The sequence below is a fragment of the Hypoxylon trugodes genome, assembly GCF_022578975.1.
Source record: "Hypoxylon trugodes strain CBS 135444 unplaced genomic scaffold F4822scaffold_9, whole genome shotgun sequence".
Classification (NCBI taxonomy): domain Eukaryota; kingdom Fungi; phylum Ascomycota; class Sordariomycetes; order Xylariales; family Hypoxylaceae; genus Hypoxylon; species Hypoxylon trugodes.
This window is the reverse complement of record NW_026250024.1, coordinates 1,746,916-1,768,481: the sequence shown is the minus strand read 5'-3', so window position 1 is coordinate 1,768,481 and position 21,566 is coordinate 1,746,916. Positions and strand designations below refer to the sequence as shown.

General features: G+C 46.8%; 7 protein-coding genes across 7 annotated transcripts; 5 read left to right on the top strand and 2 right to left on the bottom strand.

The window, feature by feature from the left end:
- Positions 1 to 481: 481 nt before the first annotated feature.
- F4822DRAFT_416679 (uncharacterized protein) lies at positions 482 to 3,181 on the top strand. The gene is made up of 2 exons (XM_051459363.1): positions 482 to 2,238; positions 2,375 to 3,181. The coding sequence occupies exons 1-2, from the start codon at positions 900 to 902 to the stop codon at positions 3,031 to 3,033; spliced, it is 1,998 nt and encodes a 665-aa protein (XP_051310688.1). The 5' UTR covers positions 482 to 899; the 3' UTR covers positions 3,034 to 3,181.
- A 326-nt stretch (positions 3,182 to 3,507) lies between these two features.
- On the top strand, positions 3,508 to 5,303 carry F4822DRAFT_376783 (Zip-domain-containing protein). Its single transcript, XM_051456355.1, has 4 exons — positions 3,508 to 3,796; positions 3,849 to 4,453; positions 4,513 to 4,631; positions 4,696 to 5,303. The coding sequence occupies exons 1-4, from the start codon at positions 3,644 to 3,646 to the stop codon at positions 5,061 to 5,063; spliced, it is 1,245 nt and encodes a 414-aa protein (XP_051310687.1). The 5' UTR covers positions 3,508 to 3,643; the 3' UTR covers positions 5,064 to 5,303.
- A 2,512-nt stretch (positions 5,304 to 7,815) lies between these two features.
- F4822DRAFT_376770 (uncharacterized protein) lies at positions 7,816 to 9,877 on the top strand. The gene has a single exon (XM_051456354.1). The coding sequence runs from the start codon at positions 7,934 to 7,936 to the stop codon at positions 9,491 to 9,493; it is 1,560 nt and encodes a 519-aa protein (XP_051310686.1). The 5' UTR covers positions 7,816 to 7,933; the 3' UTR covers positions 9,494 to 9,877.
- Positions 9,878 to 11,151: 1,274 nt separating this feature from the next.
- Positions 11,152 to 12,605, bottom strand: F4822DRAFT_433448 (short-chain specific acyl-CoA dehydrogenase; the record flags this gene model as incomplete). Its single annotated transcript, XM_051461845.1, has 3 exons — positions 11,152 to 11,197; positions 11,252 to 12,418; positions 12,484 to 12,605. 3 exons carry the CDS (start codon positions 12,603 to 12,605, stop codon positions 11,152 to 11,154), a joined length of 1,335 nt encoding a protein of 444 aa, XP_051310685.1.
- Positions 12,606 to 13,151: 546 nt separating this feature from the next.
- F4822DRAFT_416670 (ribosomal protein S12) lies at positions 13,152 to 14,018 on the top strand. The gene is made up of 3 exons (XM_051459362.1): positions 13,152 to 13,365; positions 13,445 to 13,738; positions 13,833 to 14,018. Exons 1-3 carry the CDS (start codon positions 13,225 to 13,227, stop codon positions 13,908 to 13,910), a joined length of 513 nt encoding a protein of 170 aa, XP_051310684.1. The 5' UTR covers positions 13,152 to 13,224; the 3' UTR covers positions 13,911 to 14,018.
- Positions 14,019 to 16,426, bottom strand: F4822DRAFT_416669 (glycosyltransferase family 15 protein). Its single transcript, XM_051459361.1, has 4 exons — positions 15,739 to 16,426; positions 14,716 to 15,657; positions 14,378 to 14,666; positions 14,019 to 14,316 (listed from the first exon to the last, which is right to left on the bottom strand). Exons 1-4 carry the CDS (start codon positions 15,787 to 15,789, stop codon positions 14,249 to 14,251), a joined length of 1,350 nt encoding a protein of 449 aa, XP_051310683.1. The 5' UTR covers positions 15,790 to 16,426; the 3' UTR covers positions 14,019 to 14,248.
- Positions 16,427 to 18,502: 2,076 nt separating this feature from the next.
- F4822DRAFT_433445 (topoisomerase II-associated protein PAT1) lies at positions 18,503 to 21,092 on the top strand (the record flags this gene model as incomplete). Its single annotated transcript, XM_051461844.1, has 2 exons — positions 18,503 to 20,751; positions 20,804 to 21,092. 2 exons carry the CDS (start codon positions 18,503 to 18,505, stop codon positions 21,090 to 21,092), a joined length of 2,538 nt encoding a protein of 845 aa, XP_051310682.1.
- Positions 21,093 to 21,566: the final 474 nt, after the last annotated feature.

Sequence of the window (21,566 nt, the reverse complement as noted above, 5' to 3'; positions counted from 1 at the left end):
ATATTGTACGTGGCTAGATAGATATGTACTTTACATTTTGATAATTCTGTTGAAATTCACGGCCTTTGTAGTAAGGTTGACGCTCTATAGCAATCATTACCTGACAACATTGAAGGTAATATCATGTATGTGACATGCGTACGTTTTAGTCAAGGGGGCAAAAACGTATGATGCTTTGCATTACCTTGGTTTGATTTGATACTTTGTCGTGTATTTTTCAACGAAGGTTACTTGAACACTATTTGACTTCGAGATATATAAAATCTCCATTGTTCATATGGGTGGTATTAAATTCCCGATGGACTGGGAACCCTAGTGAGAGAAAACGGGGGTCCTCGATGTTATTCGTAAGAGCTGATACTAATCCGCTAATACCATTCGATACTAGCTTAGATTTTCGGTTCAGTTAGCATCTTGGTTAGTACAATAAATTAGAAGCAAGTCACCGAAGGATCGTCACTCCCCGCTCTCACAGGGCTGTGCTAGCTGTGCCGCTCCGCCTCTATTATCAGTCGAACTCTAAAACAATTTACCACTAATTAGACCAGACTTACCAGACCACTAGCATCCGATATACTTCCATCCTTCAACAAGAAATACCTTAAACTTAAACCCTCTCTTCATTGCTTTTCTTACATGCGTGTTGGCTTAATAGATCCCCGCGTTGGTTACTTTTCGCGGTCTACACATTCTCTAGATTCTGACTTGTTTCTTGTGCCAGTCAAACTCCAACAGTCTCTCGTTCTTAATCCCTTACCAACTAAATTTAGCGTCAGCCCTTTAATGTTACCAACGTTACGAATTTAATTGACACGACACTCACATGGACGAAATATTGACATTCTAATCGATCACTAACTTGAGAGGTTTAAAGATACATTCTGTTACTTGTATTCAAAATGGCCGACGTCGAAGAGCCCAAGTTCAACACCCTCGCGGATCGTATCGCGGCTCTGAACCAGCAGAAGAATTTCACAAGTCCTCCAACTGCTGGGAAAAGACCACCCCCACCACCTCCTCCCGCAGCCGGCAAACGTCAACCGCCTCAGATTCCAGCCTCGAAAGCGAATAATAATGTCCCGTCGCAAAGTCCTAGCCTACCTGCCCGGCCTCAAAAGCCAAACCCTCCAAGTCTACCGCGACGAACCAATACATCCGCGTCCGCCGTCGAATCCCTACAGGGACGTGATGCGCCACCACCGCTTCCGAATCGCGCCAGTACTATGCAACCATCACCTGCTCTTCCAACCCGCAGACCATCAGCACAACCATTGCACAGCAGAAGAGGTTCTAACTCGTCCGAAGTATCCCACGTTTCAACAATTTCAAACCTATCGTTGAACCCTGCCTCATCTCGCACGAGCACAACATCCACCGACACACAACCCGCTCGAAGAGTCCTCGCCCCAACGCTAGATCAAGCGAAATTGCCACCCCTCCCGCCATCGAGAAAAGAAAGAGAGGCACAAGCCGTGAGGGACGCCGCAGAAAAAGAGGCTACCGAAGTTGTTAAGGCACCTCTTCTAACGTCACGCTCTGCTCCAGCAGTGCCCGCTGTCGGTGGATCGCGACCTGGTCTACCCCCTAGACTGCCTTCAAGACCCGGAAATTCTACCATGCATTCGCAAGTTGATGATAGCCCTTCTGTAACCCCACGACGTCTTCCTCCTCCGCCTTCGGCATTTGTGCGCCCAAGCACTACATTCGAATCGTCCTCGAGACCCGGTCCGCCTGGCCCAAGACCAGGGCCGCGGCCCAGTGCAGACGCCCCGCCGCCAGTCCCAGTCAGCTCGCGACCGACATTCGCCCAAATCGACGCAGTCGCCGAACGAACAACTGCTGATTGTTTAATATGCCGAGACTTTTCGGGTCCCGATAGCGTAGCCGCGCAATATCCTAATCACTCGCTTCCAAGACACGACCCAGTCGGTTACTTAGCAAACGTGCTTTGTGGTCCCTTTTCATCAGCCACAGATAAAGCAAGAGCTATCTTCACTTGGTGTCACCACAATATTGCTTATAACGTAGAAGAATTCTTTGGGAAGTGCATTAAGGGTAGGAATGTGGATGATACCATATTCTACGGGAAAGCTGTTTGCCAAGGCTACGCAGAAGTATATCAAGCAATAGCGCAACGCGCTGGGTTGCAATGCGTTGTGGTCGGTGGTCATGGAAAGGGTTACGGATACAAACCGCTCGGGAGAGGCGAGGCGCCTCCACCTAAGGATCCTTCAGGACGTGCGTATATACCAAATACCCGCCCCATTTCTCCCGTAAAACCATCAACCTATGATATTATTCCCTCTCGTCTAACATCGTAAACCCACGATCTTAAATCTCCCATCAACGCAATCGCTAATCACAAATACTATAGACGCCTGGAACGCGGTTTGCATAGACAATGGCGAATGGAAATTACTTGACGCTTGTTGGGGTGCAGGCTCAGTAGGTGACCAGAAATATCACAAGCAGTTTAAACCACAAATGTTCTGCTTAAGCAACGATTTGTTTGGTCTCAAGCACTACCCGAGGGACGACCGATATTTCTTCCGGAATGACGGGCGCATCCCGACTTGGGAGGAGTACATGATCGGACCAGTTCAAGGCGAGAAGGCCGAGTTCTTCGGCACGGCAATGGATGAGGGTATGTCCGAGTTCAATTTTAGCCCCGCCCTGAAACACATCCCCGTTTACAGCGGTGAGGTGGTACGGTTCCAATTATCTAAGGTCTGTGAACACTGGATCCCTGAGCGGCATGGGAAAGGGAAGAGTCATCTGCTACTCATGAAGATCCAAGGAGTAGACGGCAGGAAGGAGGATTTCGTGCCTATGCAGACGGATGGGTTTTGGTGGTGGGCGGATATACCGGCAAGGGATTTGGGTGCTCCCGGACAGGGCATCTTCTTATATGCGTTGGCAACGCTGAATAACAAGGATGCCAGAGGTGTTTCAAAGGAGGAGTATTATCGAACTATGGCTAGCGGTAGCTATAGCATGAGCTGGGCGATTTATGCTAAGTGGGAATTGGTGTAAATGTGTGTATTAGACATGGCTTTGGACGAAATATTGGAGATGACATCTCGGATACCCCTTAATATTTTATACATTGCTCGAACACATGGCTCTTCACTTGTATCATATCTGTATTATAATTGCGTATATAATGTATTATACGTCCTCTCGCCATTTGTGTTTAAATGATCCAATTCACTGATATGAAAGTCGGAGGTTCGGAGACAGGCCCGCTCGGAGTTGAGACGGCTAATTTTAGGCACTGTCTCCGGGTATAGAGGGGCAGCATCGGAACTGTAACTCTAACTGTTCTGTATTTTCTAATTGATAGTAGCTTTTTCCTACGTTTAATGAACATTTATACTTAAATGTTTGGCAAATGGAATGTATTTCCCCCTTTTAAAATAATAAGCATGCCGAACTCGGCTTCGAGTGATTCTTAGTCAGCACAGCTCCGAGATTGTTTGCTAAATCTTTGTAAATCGTGTGGCTTGGCATACCTAATAATAAGGAAAACTCCAGCTACGAACATCCCTTCCTCCTAAACGAATTTCCAAGGGATTGCTCCCTCTTATGGTTCAACCGAGCCAAACTCATTTTGTGAAAAGAGTATCGTAAAATTGAATTCACCATGGGACAAACGCGTTCGACTTTCCAGAGCATATTGCTCTTCCTAGCTGTTCTTTTCGTGAGCGGTGTCGTAGCTAGCCATAGCTCCGAGGGGAGTTCCGAGAGCGCGTCGCGTGCCTCGTTTAGCTTGGATGAACTGGAGGAAAAGCTTCAAGTACGATCTCTAAATCATTCCAGCTCAATGATATTCTAATATTCAGTACTAGACTTGCTCAATTGTACAAGAGCTCAACGCCGAGAAGCTTGCAGGTGCCTCCGAGACCTCGACTTTGACCTCCCAGATCTTCGCAGTACTATTCCCCGGTAGCCCCGCCGTAAATGCTCTCCTCGCAACACTCTACATCTCAGGACCACCCAACTTTCTATTAGCACTATGCCCGCCCAATATCGATCCTTCTTCGTTGTCAGTTATGGTGGCATTTGCTGTGGGAGGATTGCTCGGTGATACGCTCTTCCACTTACTTCCCGAGATCTTCCTCGGAGAGGATTCCCCCGAACATGTGCGATTCGTCCTTGTTGAGCCTAACCGAAACCTCCTGTTGGGTGTTGCTATAATGGTCGGGTTTATGACGTTTGTGGCTATGGATAAGGGACTACGAATAGCAACGGGCGGTGAAGGACATGAGCACAGCCATGGAGGTCATTCTCATGATGCACCAACACAGGCCAAAGCTACTTCAACCTCCGTAGAGGTTTCGAATACGGAACTTACAAAGCGTAAGAAGGGTGAAAAGAGTGCCCCTAAAACTAAGAGGGATGACGAAAAGGAGATCAACCCGAGTGCCAAGCTGGGAGGTTATCTCAATCTAGTGTGAGTTATGGGTCCCGTCTTTGAGCCACGTTCTCCAGGGTTACTCATCTATAATATAGTGCCGACTTCACACATAACATCACCGATGGGCTCGCCATGTCGGCGTCTTTCTATGCCTCACCTACTATCGGCGCTACGACTACGGTAGCCGTGTTCTTCCACGAAATCCCCCATGAAGGTAAGTCGTCGTGATTTAATTCCTTCGTTGCTCATAATAGGTCCTAACCCCTTCTCCCTTATAGTCGGAGACTTTGCTCTGCTCGTACAGTCTGGTTTCTCAAAACGGGCCGCGATGGGCGCTCAATTCGTCACGGCCCTTGGAGCTCTCCTAGGAACCCTAATTGGCATTGCTGTTCAAGAATTCGGCGGCGGCAGCGCAGACGGCAGTGGAATCGGGATGACTGGCGGTATTTGGGGCACTAGCCTTACATATGGTGACCTCTTGCTCCCCTTCACCGCCGGGACATTCTTATATGTCGGGACCGTAGCCGTGATCCCGGAACTATTAGAGACTGGATCTAATAAGGCTCTCGAGCTTCGGAAGATGATTGTGCAGTTTGCTACTATTGCATTGGGTGCTGGTATCATGCTTTACATTTCATGGGATTAAGCATTAGATTCGGTGACATAGAGGGATTGGTTATAGAATGGGGTTTTGGGGGTAGATATGTGAATCTATAGATTTACGAGTCACATTTGCTTACTATGAGATTCGTAAGTTGATGTGGATCGAGAGAATACTTCATTTCACTTACTAAATCTGGTTCCACTATTTTACGCGTCCTTTACCCAGCAAGCAAATATTGCGAAACGGTGAACATCTCGAAGGGCGGAAAGACCCATCACCAGATTTTCGATCAACCTTCGGTATCCGTTGTAAGCCGTGCTTGTAGTGGAGACGGCCTAATATACTGACGAGAGAGCCAAGGGGCGCCAAGAAGATCTAGCATTGCAACCCGTTCCTGCAGGTCTAAGTCCCGTTTCGACTGCCTGGAAATTGTTCTGGACCTCGAGGATTTACAGCACATACATCCACTATTGCCTGCCTAAGTAATTTTTATCAGATCAGTCCACGTGGTATGCTAGTATGTTATGGTATCACAAACATTCGAAAGATCGAGGGATCGTTTTGTCGAATTGAAGGACTATTTACCCACCTGACTGAAAGAATCAACCCATTGATATATATTTGTACATAATGAACTCGTAATTGAGAAATTCTTTTGTAATTGGAAACAAAAATAACACCCACATCGCCGTGAATTGATCAGCTCCACGTTTCCGCTTCCTCTTGGTTGGTTGGTTCGCCAGCAAGGTATTGGACTTGTTACTTAGCAGAGCTAGGGTTTCTATTTGCAGGGCTGGATTGTTAGAAGTGGAGAGCCGAAGTCGGAGTGGATGCTTTACTAGGTAAATACAGTGTCGATTTTAAGCTCTAACTAGCTAAATAGTAAGTACTTAGTTAGAATTACAGCGAAAAATACCGTGTGTCGCATACAGTATTATTTACATGTCCTAATTCTAACGCCAGCCACTTTCAGAATTATCGCGCCTTTTGGAAACAGAACTTTTTGCGTCTTATGACTCTTCCGGTCTGTAAAGGCAAAATATCCATTACCAACCATGGTATGGAGATACCCACCAACGTTTATGCAATTAGGTAATTATAGCTCGTCGCCGCTTTAATAGCTGTGCAGACTCAAAGAACCTTTAGGACCACTGTACTGGGATCACGTCTTTCTATTGCTAATAGCAACATCATCCTTTTAAACATCACATCATCTATTTGTTTTATGCCACCATGTAAGAGGCAATCCTTCGTTAGGATCATGACTAATGAAGAAATGAAGAATTGCATCTAAACTAGAAAAAGAATTTGATCAAAAATTGCCATCTTTTTAAAACTTGAATATAGTATCATTGAACATATGAAAATGAGGAGGTAATGCTCCATCAATGACTCTTCGATCGAGATTTAGCAACTACCTTAGGTAGGTTTCTTCCCGATTAAGCAATTAATAGAGCCCATGGCTGGATGCGATAGGTCAATAGACAAGGTTTTTAGGCGAGTTAGCGCATGTCAAAATCGAAAGGGCGCGCGTACCTAGGTATAATAATAAAGTCTCTACCAGATTATTACGTTAGGGGGTCAAAATGTGGATCTCAGCCCCAGCAAGAAGCTGAAGCGGTCAGGTTTAGGCCCTTAAAGTTTAGGGCTGGGGGGTTAAAGATTTATACTAGGCCCGCTAGGGGGCTGACGGAGGTCTTCCCGGGAAATATTTTTTTTCTCTCTTTAAACTTCTCCGTTCAAGGAACATCATGTAAGTTCATTCAAACCCCGTTGTCATGGGGTAGTAGAAGCCGAAGGAGGGCGTGATACCCTTCTACGAGCCGCATGACTGACGCAAGTCGATAACACATAATCAGAATGATTATTAGACCAGGTTTGTTTATGATGCTAGATGCAATAGTGTCCTCGAAAGGCGTGGTAGACTTTCTTACTTCTCGAAGACTCGAACGTCCTCCTCCTTACTCCACTAGCCTCCCATTGGAACATTTTACGTACGATAATTGGATGGATCTTCCTTTGGAGGTAAAGCTTCGAAATGGTCACCTTTAGAGGTCAAGCGTGCAACTAAAGGATATTGTCAAAGATACACCATCACCAATACCTACAGCATCCAATACACCCCCAAGCTCCAAAGGAACAAGACCCAAGTCCCCCTCTCCGGACCCCAGACCCCGAATCCAAAAAATCAAAGGCAGGCCGGATTGACAAGTTGATTGCACTTCTGCAATGGCGCGATAACCCCTGCTCTTGGGCAGATCCGCTTCTATGTCAGGCCACCAGGGTCTCCATCCAGCGAAAGACACGAAGGGCGGAACCTATCTAAATAACATAGTTCTCCTTACGTCAGAACGGAGATGCTTTGGCTTTGTAACAACCATCTTTTATAACTGATACTAATACCAAAAAGAGGTAAACATTCTCAAACATCAATTTTTTCCTTTTATTTTAAAGATGACTCAATAATTACCATCAAGCAAGATTACCCGACTATACTTCATCTATTTGATCTATAATTATATATAAATTGTTTCATTCCCATTCTCATCGGCTGTCCTATACATACCACCTGGGGGCTGCATCAAGTCACATCCAGTCACAACATATTCTATATTAATAATATTACAACGTCGTACTACTATCACCACCAATACCGAATACCACAATATCGCCATTCAAAGTAACGCGGCGAAGTCGAGGCTACGGCAACATCTAATTATATAATTAATTATATACCAACATACTTTTTGACGGTTATTGGAGATAGAAAGCTACGCGGACAGCACTTATATAATTATTACTTTCCTACCGCCTGACCCCGCAAGCTACTGTCGCAAACATCACTGAATCTCAGAGGAAGCGCAGGCTCTACACTATTTTGAAGCTTCTGAAATTGGCATACAGCTCCAAAAATGTCGTCTACAACAGCTTCAGAAAATAGCAAAACCGCATTGGGCGGTTACGCTCGCAAATTATCCATCATCCCCAAGAACAACATCAGCATTTCTATCAACAATCATTACCACTCTAGAGTTTACACTACCGGTTCAGAAGTATCGGGAACCGTTACCATTAACTCTCAGACCGATACGCGCTTTGATACACTTCAGATTGTACTACTCGGAACTAGCAAAACTCGCATAGACGCCGTCAACATCCCGCATGCTACTTCTCACACATTCCTAAAGCTCATCATGCCTATTCTAGAATCTTCATATCCAGTACCTCGAAAATTCGAAGCAGGCATGAGCTACACGATACCATTCACATTTGTTATTCCCAGCACACTCACACTCAACGCGTGCAACCACCAAGTCGCCAACGATTCAGTTCAAGAGCATCACGTGCGGTTACCTCCTACTGTTGGATCTTGGGAAAAGGACGATTTTGCGCCGAATATGAGTCGCATTACGTACGCGGTCAAGGCTCGGGTGTATAAAGACGAAGTGGCGGATGAGACTAGTACGAAGCTTATGGAGGCCAGCCAAGAGATCAAAGTTTTACCCATGATCCCGGAAGATGCACCGATAAACGTCACCAAGAACGATGATTTATATACCATGTCGAAGAGCAAGACGTTACGGAAGACTATCATATCACCCAAGACGGGGAAGGTAACGGTTACAGCCTCACAGCCTAGCGCCGCTATGTTGAGCCCTGATGGACAGACGATTACCCCGGCTACGGTACCACTCGATCTCGTGTTTGAACCAGCTTCCATCGATGCGCAGCCGCCGAAGGTAACGGGAGTAGCAGCAAAGGTCACAGCGGTAACGTACTTCAGCGCTGTTGGTATCAACCATTACCCAAACCTCAAGGATTCGCACCGCACATTTGGTACCGAGGGCCGCGGCTCATACTCAGGGACGACGTCTGTAGCTAGTGGACCGTTGGAACAGGTTCGATGGGGTCGGCATCTAACGGCGCAAGCAAGGAGAGATTCAGGATACGGCAGTGACGGTGGAAGCCCCTCGTCTTCGGACTCGGAACATAACACTCATCGTACTACCACCACTACTAAGAAAGGCACCAAGGGACGTCTGCCATCACCGATCTATCACTCGGCGCACATGCGGGTGCCAGTACAATTACCGGCGCATAAGAAGACTTTCGTACCGACTTTCCACTCGTGCATCACCTCGCGCGTATATGTTTTATGGGTTACGGTTACGTTGGTCTCAGGAGGAAGCAGCGCGCATTTAACTCTCGGCGTACCGTTACAAGTCGGTGTTGGTTCCGCAAGCGATCCGCACGGAGACGGCGGCAACGAGGCCATATTAGCATCCCTAGAACCTCCGAGTTTTGAGGAAGCGAATGCAGACGCATATCTACGCCCGCGCGTTCTGAGCGTGCCTACAGTCGAATTTCACCGCGATTACAACCAAACCCAGCATCGTGGGGGTGCTGTGTTACCAAATTATGCCGATTTGGATTACTATCACCATCGGAGACGAACGGTAGCTACTCACTGAGCGAGCTACGACTTGTCATATACTATATAATGTTTGTTTTGTTCGGACTATTTTTCGTCTTGCCCGGAGGCATCGGACACGGGGCTTGATACCACGATCTTTGGATACGATTTATCTTGGGTGGAAATTTGGCGAGCATGGCGTTTTGGAATAAGGACAAGAATTAGAATGACATATTATTGTATATACTTCTAAGACTCTGTTTTACATTCGATTATGTCTACCTAGGTAGTATTTGGGGTGGCTGGTTTCAACTTCAGGGGTTTTAGGTACGGAAAAGTTTCTTTAGGTGGCTATTCATTTTCAGGACGCATTCATGAGCTCGAGATCTCGAAATTCAACATATTAAATAATGGTAGTTACATTACACACACATAAAATTACTACGCCCATCATCCTTATTGTGAAATGTTGGTGATATTTCAAGTTTCAAATTTTAACCCCCTTACCTTTCTTTGTTTGTGTTACCAACCCGGAGTTTGTGATACCTACATAAATCCAAGGAAAGCCAAGATCATCACTTATTTAGTCAGCCAAGGGATTCTAGACTAGGCGTGAAGATCCGCATTAGGTAGGCTACGGAAATGACCCTTCCTCGAGTCAGGACAAAGCTACCTCACCGATGTCGGTAGCGAAATTTGGGTTACCAACCCGCTTTGTTCCCCCAGGCTCGATACTACCCTCCGCATCCACTTAATAAATGCATTAGGGTCCCGTCCCGCGAGCCTTGGGACTTAGCGTCTTCTTGTTGGGATGTAAAAGATCCTATCTCTGGCGGCGTGACTGACTAGCTGTACGCCCTTGCGTAGTCGAATTATTGAGTGCCACGCTTAGGTATACCTTACAGGGCTTAGTCGGAGATAATGAGTATTAATCAGCGAGTGACTACTGATCGTTAATAATCTGGCTGTGACTGACAATAGGGCGTGTGATGGAGGGAACTAAGTAAGCTCGGGGTAATGCATCACGGATGAGTCTTATTTGATGAGTTTGATAGTTATAACTTCACTCACGCCGATAAAGGGTATCGAAAGCAAGTACTTGCGCGGATGCGAGATGTACGGCTCGTTTGAACGGCCTCACAACGACCCATTGGTTATCAAGCTAGAGTACCGGAGTATCTCAATATACGATATTGCGGATATGGGAGTAGTTCCTAGAGTCCGTAAATACCGGTATTCCGATTCTAAGAATCAACCAACTCCAGTTGGTATCGTCACGAATTTGTGCCTTTCAAACACCACGCCGAAAAAAACGACAACACCGGTATTATTGTTCTTTAATTGGAATATTCTAAGTACTAAGATTTGGGTTCGGAATATTTATATGTCTCTTTAAAACTCTCGAGCTTCGGGGGAAATGTATATTCTCCCTGTATATCTCTTAGGACGCGCTGTGTAATGCGACTCATTCTTATGAAAAATCGCTACTCTGCTTAAGCACCTGGATTGAGGTCGTCTCATTTACTTTATTCATTTAGTATTTTTGTTGGTCACTACATAATGTCAATTTGCCAGGTATAGATCTATTCCCATGTTGAACTGCGAACGCTGAACTCTGTCTCGAGAACTCCTTGACAGTACAGACGAAGTGACTGGCTATACACATCTCAAACATGACCTGGCGTCACCATAAACATCAGTGGTATTTTGGTCTTTTTACGTAGTGTATTCCTTCTGGAGTAATTTGGCAATCGTATTTAATCTAGAATCATTGTTAGTACCCACGTCTCGTACTGATTTAAATGGATTCACTTACTGGATATTGCTCGTTCCCTCATAGATGGCTCCAATCTTGCTATCCCGCCAGAACTTCTCAGCAGGCCCTTCACGTACGAATCCCATACCACCCATCCACTCAATCGCCAAACCGCTCACACGTCCTGCGACCTGGGAGGCATATAATTTCGCCATAGCCGCATCGCGCACAAAGTCCTCACCGGCCTCCTTCTTGCGGGCGGCGTTGTATACTAGCGCACGTGCGGCTGCGATCTCAGTGTACGATTGAGCGATCTGGTGTTGCATACCCTGGAACTCACCCACCAGCTTGCCAAACTGCTTCCTGTCATTCCATACATACTTGACCGCGTTCTCCCACGCACCGAGTGCTAGGCCTGTCATTTGGGCAGCGATACCGATACGTCCTTCGTTCAGCAGACCAATAGCGTACTTGTATCCCTCGCCCTCCTTACCAAGGAGATTATCCTTAGAAACCTCAACATCGTCGAAGTTAAGCGTGCACGTGCTACTCGCGCGGATACCAAGTTTCTTCTCCTTCTTAGCAATCGAGAAGCCCTTGGTATCTTTCTCCACAATGAAAGCCGTGATACCCCGGTGTCCCTTACTCGGATCCAGATTCGCGAATACGATAAAGAAATTCGCTTCCTTCGAATTCGTAATCCACATCTTGCTCCCGGAGATCTTGTACCCATCCGCGGTCGCCGTGGCCCGGGTCTGTAGCGCGAAGGCGTCGGATCCGGAGGCCGGTTCGCTGAGGCAGAAACTACCGACGGTGTTTGTGGCGAGGGCGGGGAGGTAACGTCGCTTTATGTCGTTGCTACCCCACCTGAGGATGGCTGTGTTGACTAATGTGTTGTGAACGTCGACCATGACGCTTACGCTCGGGTCTACGCGGGCTAGCTCCTCAATGCCTACTATTGCGGCCGTGAAGTTCATCCCGGCGCCTCCGTATTCCTCGGGTATTTCTATTCCCATTAGACCCTGCTCGAAGAGCTGTTCTACTAGCTCTGGGTCCATGTTCTCGGCTTCGTCCATATCGCGGACTTTTGGTAGGATCACATCGTTGGCGAACTTGGAAACCGTTTCTTGCATGGCGGTTTCGGTCTCGGATAGGTGTGTTATGGGTGTGGGTGGGATGTCTGTTATATCTGTCATCCGACGGGCCGTGGCGGATAAGGGCCGTATTCTGTAGAGGTCGGGGTGTTAATGTAAGTCGTTGAAACAGAAATTGCCTATAATTGGGACGCTTACTGCCGCGCATTGAAGCTCTGCGCTGATCTACTACAACATCGTGGCGTTAGGGAATTGCTGCGAGCTGCTATACTACTACCCCGCCGTAAAGCCGGTCGAAGTAATCTTGCAATAGATGACATCTTGCGAACTAGCAATTGATAGCTAGAGGTGTTGTTTCAGATCCTACAATTATCGGTTACACAGAGAGAAGCTAGAGGGTTTTGTAAGATTTTAGAGTAGGTAGAAGAAGAAAGTGTATATATTTACAACAAAAAAAAAAAAAAAGCAAAAGAAAATAAAAAAAGTCAACTGACTTAGTTTCCCTTCTGCCCCGGAGTTTGCTTTCCCCCCTTGACCGCCGAGCGGCTTTATTCTGCCGAGGATAGCCATAGCTCATGGGCCGTGGCTGCAGAAACAAATGTCCACTGGGGGGAAGTCGCGCTGACGTCGATCAACCGAAAGGTACAAACCCATGTATCTGGGGAGGCGACAAAGAGCGAATCAGATCCCCGCACCTTCTCCGCCCCGGCTAGGTACAACCTAGGCATGTGAATATAGCTTAAATTTAATTGGGTCCGGAACCAACAGATAAGGAACGGAGCCGCGATACGAATTGTCGGTCCGATGTCACCTGACACTGAATTTTCGAATCCTTCGTCAATTGCAATTGGCATTTTCCTTGGCGGCAGCGCATCGTGCGAAATTCCCTATATCAAACCGCATAGTCGGACCTCAGCCAACGACCAACTACGACACATTATGGCTGCACCATTATTGAGATATCTCTGGCCGTCGCTTGCGAGGCGGCCAGTTGCGATACTGACGTCTCTCCCTAAACTCCCCGTGCGCTCATTCTCGACCACACCCTCACCGAATGCGACCCTGAACCAAGTTCTTCGAGTACGTCTCCCCATCCTGCCTCGACAACAAGACCCGACCGGATTTGTACGAATATAATTAACTGACGGAAATGAAACAGGGATGCCGTAAACCCCAACGAGCCCGCCACGCCGTCTCCCCAGCTCTATCATCGACGAATTGCCCGCAGCAAAAAGGCGTATGTCTCAAAGTCGGTATCACGCGTCCGAAGAAGCCCAATTCAGGCGAGCGAAAAACTGCTCGTGTGCGTCTCTCAAGTGGCCGTTTGATTACTGCATATATCCCCGGGGAGGGTCACAACATTCAACAGCATTCCGTCGTTCTTGTCCGTGGTGGTCGAAGTCAGGATTGTCCCGGTGTGCGGTACCATTTGGTTCGGGGGGCTTTAGATTTGGTAAGTTGGCAATTTCCTCCGTGATAATTAAATGGGGCTTATAGTCGTAATCAATGGTTTGTGGGTTATCTTTGCTAACTGGTGTATTTGTTAGGCTGGTGTCGCCAATCGTAAGTCAAGTCGAAGTAAATACGGAACGAAGAAGCCAAAGAAGGCATCAGTTGGCACATAGAATAAGACGGGGGTATATTATCACGAAGTTATATGCGGCTGGTCTTGCAAGATCTTGAGGTATACAACCCGGGATTCTAGGCATGAATTGTACTCTTACATGATGGGATATAATAAATAACTTAAGTACTTCCATTTCAGATGGCCACACTGTGAACTTGTATCTACAGATGAAAAAACAACTAATATCGTGGAATTGACGAATCCATGGACGCCACCTCCCTTAGCCCCGGCCAATACCCCTATTGAGCCATTGTGATGCATTTATGATATACCCTCATAATTTGAAAATGATTAGCATCTACTTTACAATCATTTTTTTTGGTCTCGGCTTTTCTTCTAATCCTGTTCTTCCTCGTAACCTTTTGGTTTCTCGAGCCCGTTGACCTCGAAATACCTTGAAGTACCTGGTAAAAAAAAAGTTAATAAAATCGATTCTAGGACATGAATAGATTGAGGGACACTCACAGGAATATCCCTTCCAGTCAAAGTTTTCCTTAGGATTGCAGTGGCAGCGAAGATCTAATCTCGTCTTCTCGCCTGTCGGGCAATGAGTGAAGGGAACGTGGTAGTAAGCAATATCGTCGAAGAAGTGAATTTCTTCCTTCTTCAACAATAGGGCGGCGGCAATGGAATGTACTGGCGCATCGCCCCACCGCTCATAGAAGAAACCGCCATCCATATCAAGCGATTCGAAGAAGTCGACGTAAGCCTTAGATCGCAACCAATCTAAGTTACCAACCTCAAAATTGGACCACTAGAAAATAGTTAGTTAAGTTATTAGTATTTTCCGAAAGGTTACGTACGAAATGGCAATGGTTGTAAGTCTCGCCGCCGTCGTCACTCAGGAAACCCATAGAGTTACCCTCTGCGACATGCTCGGGATAGTTCTTCATGAATTTCTTCACGCTATCCCAGAGCGTAGGGATGGTCTCAACGTATTCGTACAAACTAAGGACGAAACTGTACTTCTTCTTGTTCTCGGCCATGAAACGGAAGGGGTCATAGTGGACATCGCAGAAAAGCTCAATGCTAGGTTCGACTCTCCAGTACCATTCGTAGTTGAGCATAAGCGGTTGACGGAAGAAAAAGCCTGACTCGAAACGGCACATGTGTCGGTAACTAACGGAATCGCCGTAGATGATCTTGCGCTGCGCCATATCCTCACGAACCTTCCTTGCCTTGTCCTGATCAATGTGGTCAGGAAAAGACCAATGTTCGTGAGGAATTTCGCCGTAGTAGGTCTTTCCGGAAACGAGAGAACTGGTGACTTTCTTGAAGGTAGCATCAAATGGCTTATCGTTTAGGAAGACCCAGTCGTAGTTGTATCGGCGATTGAAGCGATCCTCGACTTGGCGAATAGAGCGAGCGATCTCCCACACGTCGCTGTTTCGGGCAAGACTGACAAAGGTAGCGTTCATACGAGGACCAGGGGCAGTTCCTAATAGCTCATCCCATCCTTGGTCTGATGGCGATAGGGCCATCGGGGCTTCGGCGAGGTCCTGGAATTGCTTGGGAGTACCAGTAGCTGGCTTCGATGGTGAACCCTTTGTAGATCCCTGCGCATTGTTGGATGTGTCACCCGACTTTCCTCCCCAGCTGGACGATACTCCGCCAACATCGCCTGCCAATTTTTCGGGGTTCGTAGAAGATGAGGATGGACCTTTACCGACTCCGAACGACGACGGCCTCAATTGCTGTACTCCTTCGTACGAGGAATGGGAAACGAAGTAAAGGACTGCGAGAAACTATATGTTGCGATTGGGGTTAGTCCTTAAGATTAGACTCCAAATATGATTCATGGATAAATAAATATCTGGGTGACTTACGAAAAAGGCAAAGAGAATATATCTCACGATGCGCGCGCTGCCGGCGGCCATGATATCGAATTTCGACCGACGACTCACTCGCTGTCGAAAAAATGTAGCGGAAGAATACTACCTAGATGTTTTTGTTGTTCCAGGGGCTAGAATATTGCGCCGGCCGGAATAGGGCGGGGACCTCCAAAGGGGGCAAAAGTGGTTAAACTCTCTTTGCTAATTGTTACGAAAAAAACACACAAAGGAGGCAATTAAGTCATCACTGGGGACTCAATGCAACTGACTCGACTTCGTACACATGAGCTGGACCGTGACGTGAACAGCCAAATTGGCCAAAGGAGCGCAAGAAGAAGAAAATAATGAAGAAAAAAAAGAACAACTAGTAGATTAAGGTAGAAACAGGTGAGCAAGTAAAACACGATCTGAATACGAAGTTGGGAGACAAGGTATAAAGTGGATTAGGGGTATGTACAGACTGTACATACGCATGTATAATAGTAGGAGTAGGGCTATCGGTGCTATCGACTATGTAGATAGGCAGATGGAGGCCTTTTTGCAGGGTACGAGTGGACTGGAATGGTTGAATCGAAAAGGGAAAATGGAGACAAATGGATTTAAAATTTCGACTTGAATGGATCGACGCGTCAGTGTGGAAGGTGTAGAAGTGGGAAGGCCTAGCGAACTTCCCCTATCCCCTGTCTGGCCTGTACGTTAATCTGTTACTTGTACCTATCTCCCCACTTTTTATGAATATTATGTACGACCTTAGAACCTACGGTAAGTGCGTCTGGATCTGTGGAACCACCTCCCTTGCCTTCCGCATCAGAGTAGGAGGTATTCTTAGGGCTTGGCACGCCGTATTCCGCCCTCCGTGCTCCGTTGCCGACCTTTTCAAACATCTTACCAATTCACGTTATCGTCTCCGGCATCTCAATATCTGCAAGACCGAAGTATGAATAATAGTAGATAAACGACGATTTCTGAATGACAATCATGATTACACTTGCCGTCGTACCATTCTCAGGAGCATGTGTAAAACGCTTGGGTAACCTGTCGAGTTTGCTTCAAACGCTAGTCTTTATGTGGTTTTCCGTGGTCATGGCTTAACTGTATTGAATGTACCTTTTTCGACGTTGAAAGTCACCAACATCAATCAAATATTATGAGAGATACATATAAGTATATACTTAGCCTATCTCACAGAGCTTCTTAGTCTCCAGGGCTATCGCATCTCCGGCGGGTCCGCCCAAAGGCTAATGCTGACGTACTTTACTAGGTACATGGTGATAGATACGCGTCGCATCTAATTGAACCAGACTGATAAAATAAAGCCACCGCAACACGTTACTCATTGGATTTATCTGTAAGTAATTAGGGGATCTCCCTTAGGCGCAGAAGGATGCTATAAGCATACGCGTACGTAAATGAGGCGAGACCTTAGAGAAATATATCAATTGTAGGTAAGTGGCAGGTTGATGGAATGTCTGACGAGATGCTCGAATTAGGGGGGTACATTCAACATTGTTATTTTGCATGGTTACTAATCCAACATCGCACATTGACCCTTAACTTTGTGGTCAACATTGAAGCCGGATTTCGCTTTCCAAACCAATACATATGCACCTAGGTAGGCACGTGACCAAGACCGAACATTTCCAGGATTCCTGAAGCTTATTCTAGGGTAATTTCTGAAAATACGAATAAAAAACCGTATTATATCTAGGCAGTTTCGGGTATTACATAAGATCCACGAGTGAACTGTATTAAACGCCGAACTCTAGCTCATTATGTAATATTGCGGGTACTTCCCTGTACCCACCTACAGCTACAGTGCGTGAAGAGCTTGACTTCTCAAGCTTGTGGTCAAAGCTCATCCATCTAGAAATTCACCACGTGATTCGGATCGCATTAATATTTGACCCTACCTTTAACCTCTTCGGATTATCGAATTGATTGGCTCATCCACCCCAAGCCTGACGCTCTCTCAATTCCACCAAATTGGTTGCGAATTGTTGCCTTTCTGATCTGGTATGTCTATTGTCTTTGGTAGAAGTTGACGACATTCTTCTTCAATCAAGCTCCTTTAGCGTCCTTGTGTTTGTCGCAAACTTTTTTTATTATATTTTCGCAGCAGCAGGAGTTTTCTCTTGTTGTTTCAGCTTCTCGCACTGAAGCTTTTTTTTCTTTTCCTAAAAAAATATTTCTGTCGCATTTCTCTGCCACCTTGACTTATCGTCACCCCTCCCTCTACCCTGAACTTATTTCACTCCCGCATCATGATCCAGCAAGGATTTTCGTCCATGATCTACCGAGTTTTCCAGTTCTTTTAGTTGTGAGTTTCCATGAAGCAGATACCTTGCAATCAATCAGATACTGCTTTGTTCCTTTCCCTCCTACATTTATCATCACCCCTCACCTCGCGCCTCTCGCGCCTCAGCCGTGCGCGGATTCAACCCTATCCCAAATACCTAGCTCCGCTTACATACCTAGGTACTATAAATGATTCTCGATAACTACGCGCCGCAAAACCAATTATTTATCCCATTTCTCCTCGCGCACGGCTCTTTCCAAATACTATTTCTAACGTCTCATATTATCTCCGATTTCCTATCCAACCGAAATCTTATCAGGTCTAATATCATCTATATCTACATTTGTATTTCGTACTGACTAGCTACGTTAGTTCCTTTTACCTAAACCCTACAACCTACTTACTCGCCTACTGTAATTAAGACGAAATTTAGGAGTGTTCTACGGCTTGCACAGATTCGTCATGGCTTACAACGCGAGTACTTCGCGCCATGATATGGCCGCCCCTGGCTTCGGCCAATCCTACGATCCCTTCGCCGACCTTTCGCGAGAGGCGGATGATATCGATGACGCTCTAGACTTTGACGATACGTATGATGGGTTGGGTGACCAGTTGGATGAGACAGACGATGCTTTCAATGACGACACTTTTGGTGGTGCTCCTGGCAACGTGACACATGCGCCAGTTGGCAAAGATTTTGATTTCTTTGGTCAAACTGCTAAAGTCGCGAATGCTATCGAGGAAGAACATCAACGCTTCAGTCGCCAGCAACCGCCCCCGAAATCGATCCCGGTTGCCTCGGCACAAAGCTACAGTTCCGGATACGCGTACCAGCCGGCACCGAAACCCCATAGAAGTGGTTATGAGAAATACAAGGAGCCCGAACCTATTTCCGACCTTCAAGTTGACGCTTCGATATGGGGAGTTCAGCCGAAACGCGCCACTCCGGTGGTAACAGCCCAACCTCAGCAGCAACAGCCACAAGCACCTCCGCAACCAGTAGCTAGTCGGAAGATGATGAGTCTAGAAGAGGTTGAAGCGGCGATGCGAGCCCAGGCAAAGGCTCCTGCTCAGGTCCAACAGCCTCAGCAACCTCAAGCTGCCCCCATGGTCGCCCCTGAGCCTCAGATTCCATACCAACATGGTCATTATCCTCGTCATGAATCGGCAGACTACCGTCAGCAGCCACAACAATTGGACAACAGCCGCCAGCCCCAGGGATTTTTCCCTGTCGACAATCACCAGGCCGCTCAGGGGACAACCCATGGGCATCCCATCTCAATCTTGCAACGCCCCGGATCGAAGAGCATCCCACCCACTGGTCCGAGTATTCCTGGTCCTCCATCTCAACAGCCCCAACCTCCTATGGGATTCCCAACACAGATTCTCCAGAACCCCAATCGTCTCCCCGGAGAGGCTGCTAGGATTAATGTGCCAACTCACCCGGCCCATCGACCTCAAAACTCGTTCTCCCGTCAACCTCAAGCAAACGCAAACCAGCCCCACCTTGCGAACTTAAGCGAACAGGAGAAATCGGTCTACCTTGAGGCTGAGGCGAGACGAGCCAAGAGAAACCACAAGATCCACGTGCTTTCAAAAGATAATGGTTTGATGACCCCTCAGGATAAGAGCTTTATCACTAGAATTCAGCTTCAGCAGCTCGTTTCGGCTACAGGCGATCCTAATGAGCATGGAACCGATGCTGCTCTCGCAGAAGATTTCTACTACCAAGTTCTTAGCTCTCTACGAGCAGGTCAACGCCCAAACCCAGACCAACCCTTGAACAACTTTGCCCAGACTTACCTTTTCCAAACCGGCACCCGCCATGGAGGCATGCGACGCCAGGGACGTGGCCCTGAGAATCACATACAACGTATGGAACAACAGGTCCTACGTGCTGTTGAGGCTGCTAAGAGCAAGCCCAAGAACAAACAGCTAGTCATTGAAGGTAGTCTGGGAAAGATCTCGTTCAGCAACGCAAAGACACCTAAGCCTTTGCTCAATATCAAGCGAACTGAGAGTGGCACCGACGCAAATCGTCCTGGTAGCGCACACCGTTCACACCCAACCGCGAACGGCACCGACAAGAAGGAGACATTGCGAAGCATTGAAAAGGTCTACCTCACTCTGATGAAGATGGAAGACTTGGACCGTAACATGCCCCCACCCCCCGTTAATGGTAGTCCCGACCCCGACTTTGAACAACGAGCTGAGCTGCAACAACAACTCCAGCAGCTAAATGAACAGCTTTGGGGTGACCTCAAAGTTCATGAGCCTATTGGCGCGACATCCATACACCCTTTCATTGCCTTCCTATCCTATCCTAAGGGCAAGAAGGCTATCGGTCGCGTATTCAATCATCTTACGCTCGAACAACAAACGACTATTCTGACCATGATTGTTATACATCTAGACCAACTAGATGTCGTCCGAGGTGCACAAGTCCAGACCGGGGAACCAATTAACCTCAATGCCGCTACTCGGGAGAGCATTGAACTTTTTATTGTAGCAGTTATGCCCAGCCTTCTGCACCTTCTAAGCAAATCCGAGCTTCACATCGTCACTGGTGTGCTTGGATTAATCACCCAGAATTTGAATGTGGACCTTGTTGCACGCACTCGCATTGGTGTCTCGATGTTGACTATGATCCTCAGTCGGGCTGAACTTGCTAAGCAAGCCGGACAGGCGAATGAGCAGTCCTGGCAACAATGGTGAGTTTGAAGATGATTTTCATTTTATATTTCATAGCTAACGACATTCTAGGGTTAACATTTTCAACCAATTCTTTAACGCCTTGGAGCCGACGCTCCCCAACATCTTCCCCGGTACCGTGGCGTCTGGAGAAGATATTTATGTTTGGCAGTTCCTAGCTGCTATTGGTATTGGTGCTAGTCTGGAAGAACAGCAACGACTCGTTCTTGCTGTGAAGGAACGCGTCATGGATACATACAGTCTTTCTAAGACTCTACCCCCCGACATGGCAAAGACGCGACTAGACAATGTCAATTTGTTCATGCGATCTATTGGACTTGATGTTGAGTTATTGGAGTAAGTCTTGAACAAGAGATTGAACGAGACCATTCCAAACGAAGAAGAGTTTAGTCCATCCGATCGATTTATTGGCGGGCGATGCGTTTAAACGAAAATGATGAAATGGAAAGAGGCGATGGATGGGTGGATGTTCTCAGTACCGCTGCGTTATTCAACCAGATATACTGCAAAGAGACCTGTGCGAAGGATTTCTAGCAGATTGGTGGGTGTTTTAATGCCTAGGATATGGATTGTAGACGGCAAACGTCATGTGAACTCTCGCGAGTTCAAACAGCAGTGCCTATATCCAACTAGCGGGATGATAAGTAGAGAGGAAGGGGGTCGAATTTATAGCCGATGGTTTTGTCTGTACTACCAAAATTAGGTAGCATGTATACGGACAGTTATTGGGGGAAGAGGCACTTATTGCCTATATCGTGCAACATAGATGCGTCTGGCTTAGGGGTTTTGCTAGAACATATCCGCACGTTGTTAA

What these genes read in the sequence shown, in the direction of transcription:
- F4822DRAFT_416679 (XM_051459363.1), top strand. Translation starts at nt 900, where the DNA reads ATGGCCGACGTCGAAGAGCCCAAGTTCAACACCCTCGCGGATCGTATC. An exon ending in ACCTAAGGATCCTTCAGGAC is followed by an intron (nt 2,239 to 2,374) that starts GTGCGTATATAC and finishes CAAATACTATAG; the next exon opens with ACGCCTGGAACGCGGTTTGC.
- F4822DRAFT_416669 (XM_051459361.1), bottom strand. Translation starts at nt 15,789, where the DNA reads ATGGCCGCCGGCAGCGCGCGCATCGTGAGATATATTCTCTTTGCCTTT. An exon ending in ATATTCTCTTTGCCTTTTTC is followed by an intron (nt 15,658 to 15,738) that starts GTAAGTCACCCA and finishes CGCAACATATAG; the next exon opens with TTTCTCGCAGTCCTTTACTT. An exon ending in CTTACAACCATTGCCATTTC is followed by an intron (nt 14,667 to 14,715) that starts GTACGTAACCTT and finishes ACTATTTTCTAG; the next exon opens with TGGTCCAATTTTGAGGTTGG.
- F4822DRAFT_376770 (XM_051456354.1), top strand. Translation starts at nt 7,934, where the DNA reads ATGTCGTCTACAACAGCTTCAGAAAATAGCAAAACCGCATTGGGCGGT.
- F4822DRAFT_416670 (XM_051459362.1), top strand. Translation starts at nt 13,225, where the DNA reads ATGGCTGCACCATTATTGAGATATCTCTGGCCGTCGCTTGCGAGGCGG. An exon ending in CCCTGAACCAAGTTCTTCGA is followed by an intron (nt 13,366 to 13,444) that starts GTACGTCTCCCC and finishes GAAATGAAACAG; the next exon opens with GGATGCCGTAAACCCCAACG. An exon ending in TTCGGGGGGCTTTAGATTTG is followed by an intron (nt 13,739 to 13,832) that starts GTAAGTTGGCAA and finishes TGTATTTGTTAG; the next exon opens with GCTGGTGTCGCCAATCGTAA.
- F4822DRAFT_376783 (XM_051456355.1), top strand. Translation starts at nt 3,644, where the DNA reads ATGGGACAAACGCGTTCGACTTTCCAGAGCATATTGCTCTTCCTAGCT. An exon ending in GGAGGTTATCTCAATCTAGT is followed by an intron (nt 4,454 to 4,512) that starts GTGAGTTATGGG and finishes TCTATAATATAG; the next exon opens with TGCCGACTTCACACATAACA. An exon ending in CCACGAAATCCCCCATGAAG is followed by an intron (nt 4,632 to 4,695) that starts GTAAGTCGTCGT and finishes TCTCCCTTATAG; the next exon opens with TCGGAGACTTTGCTCTGCTC.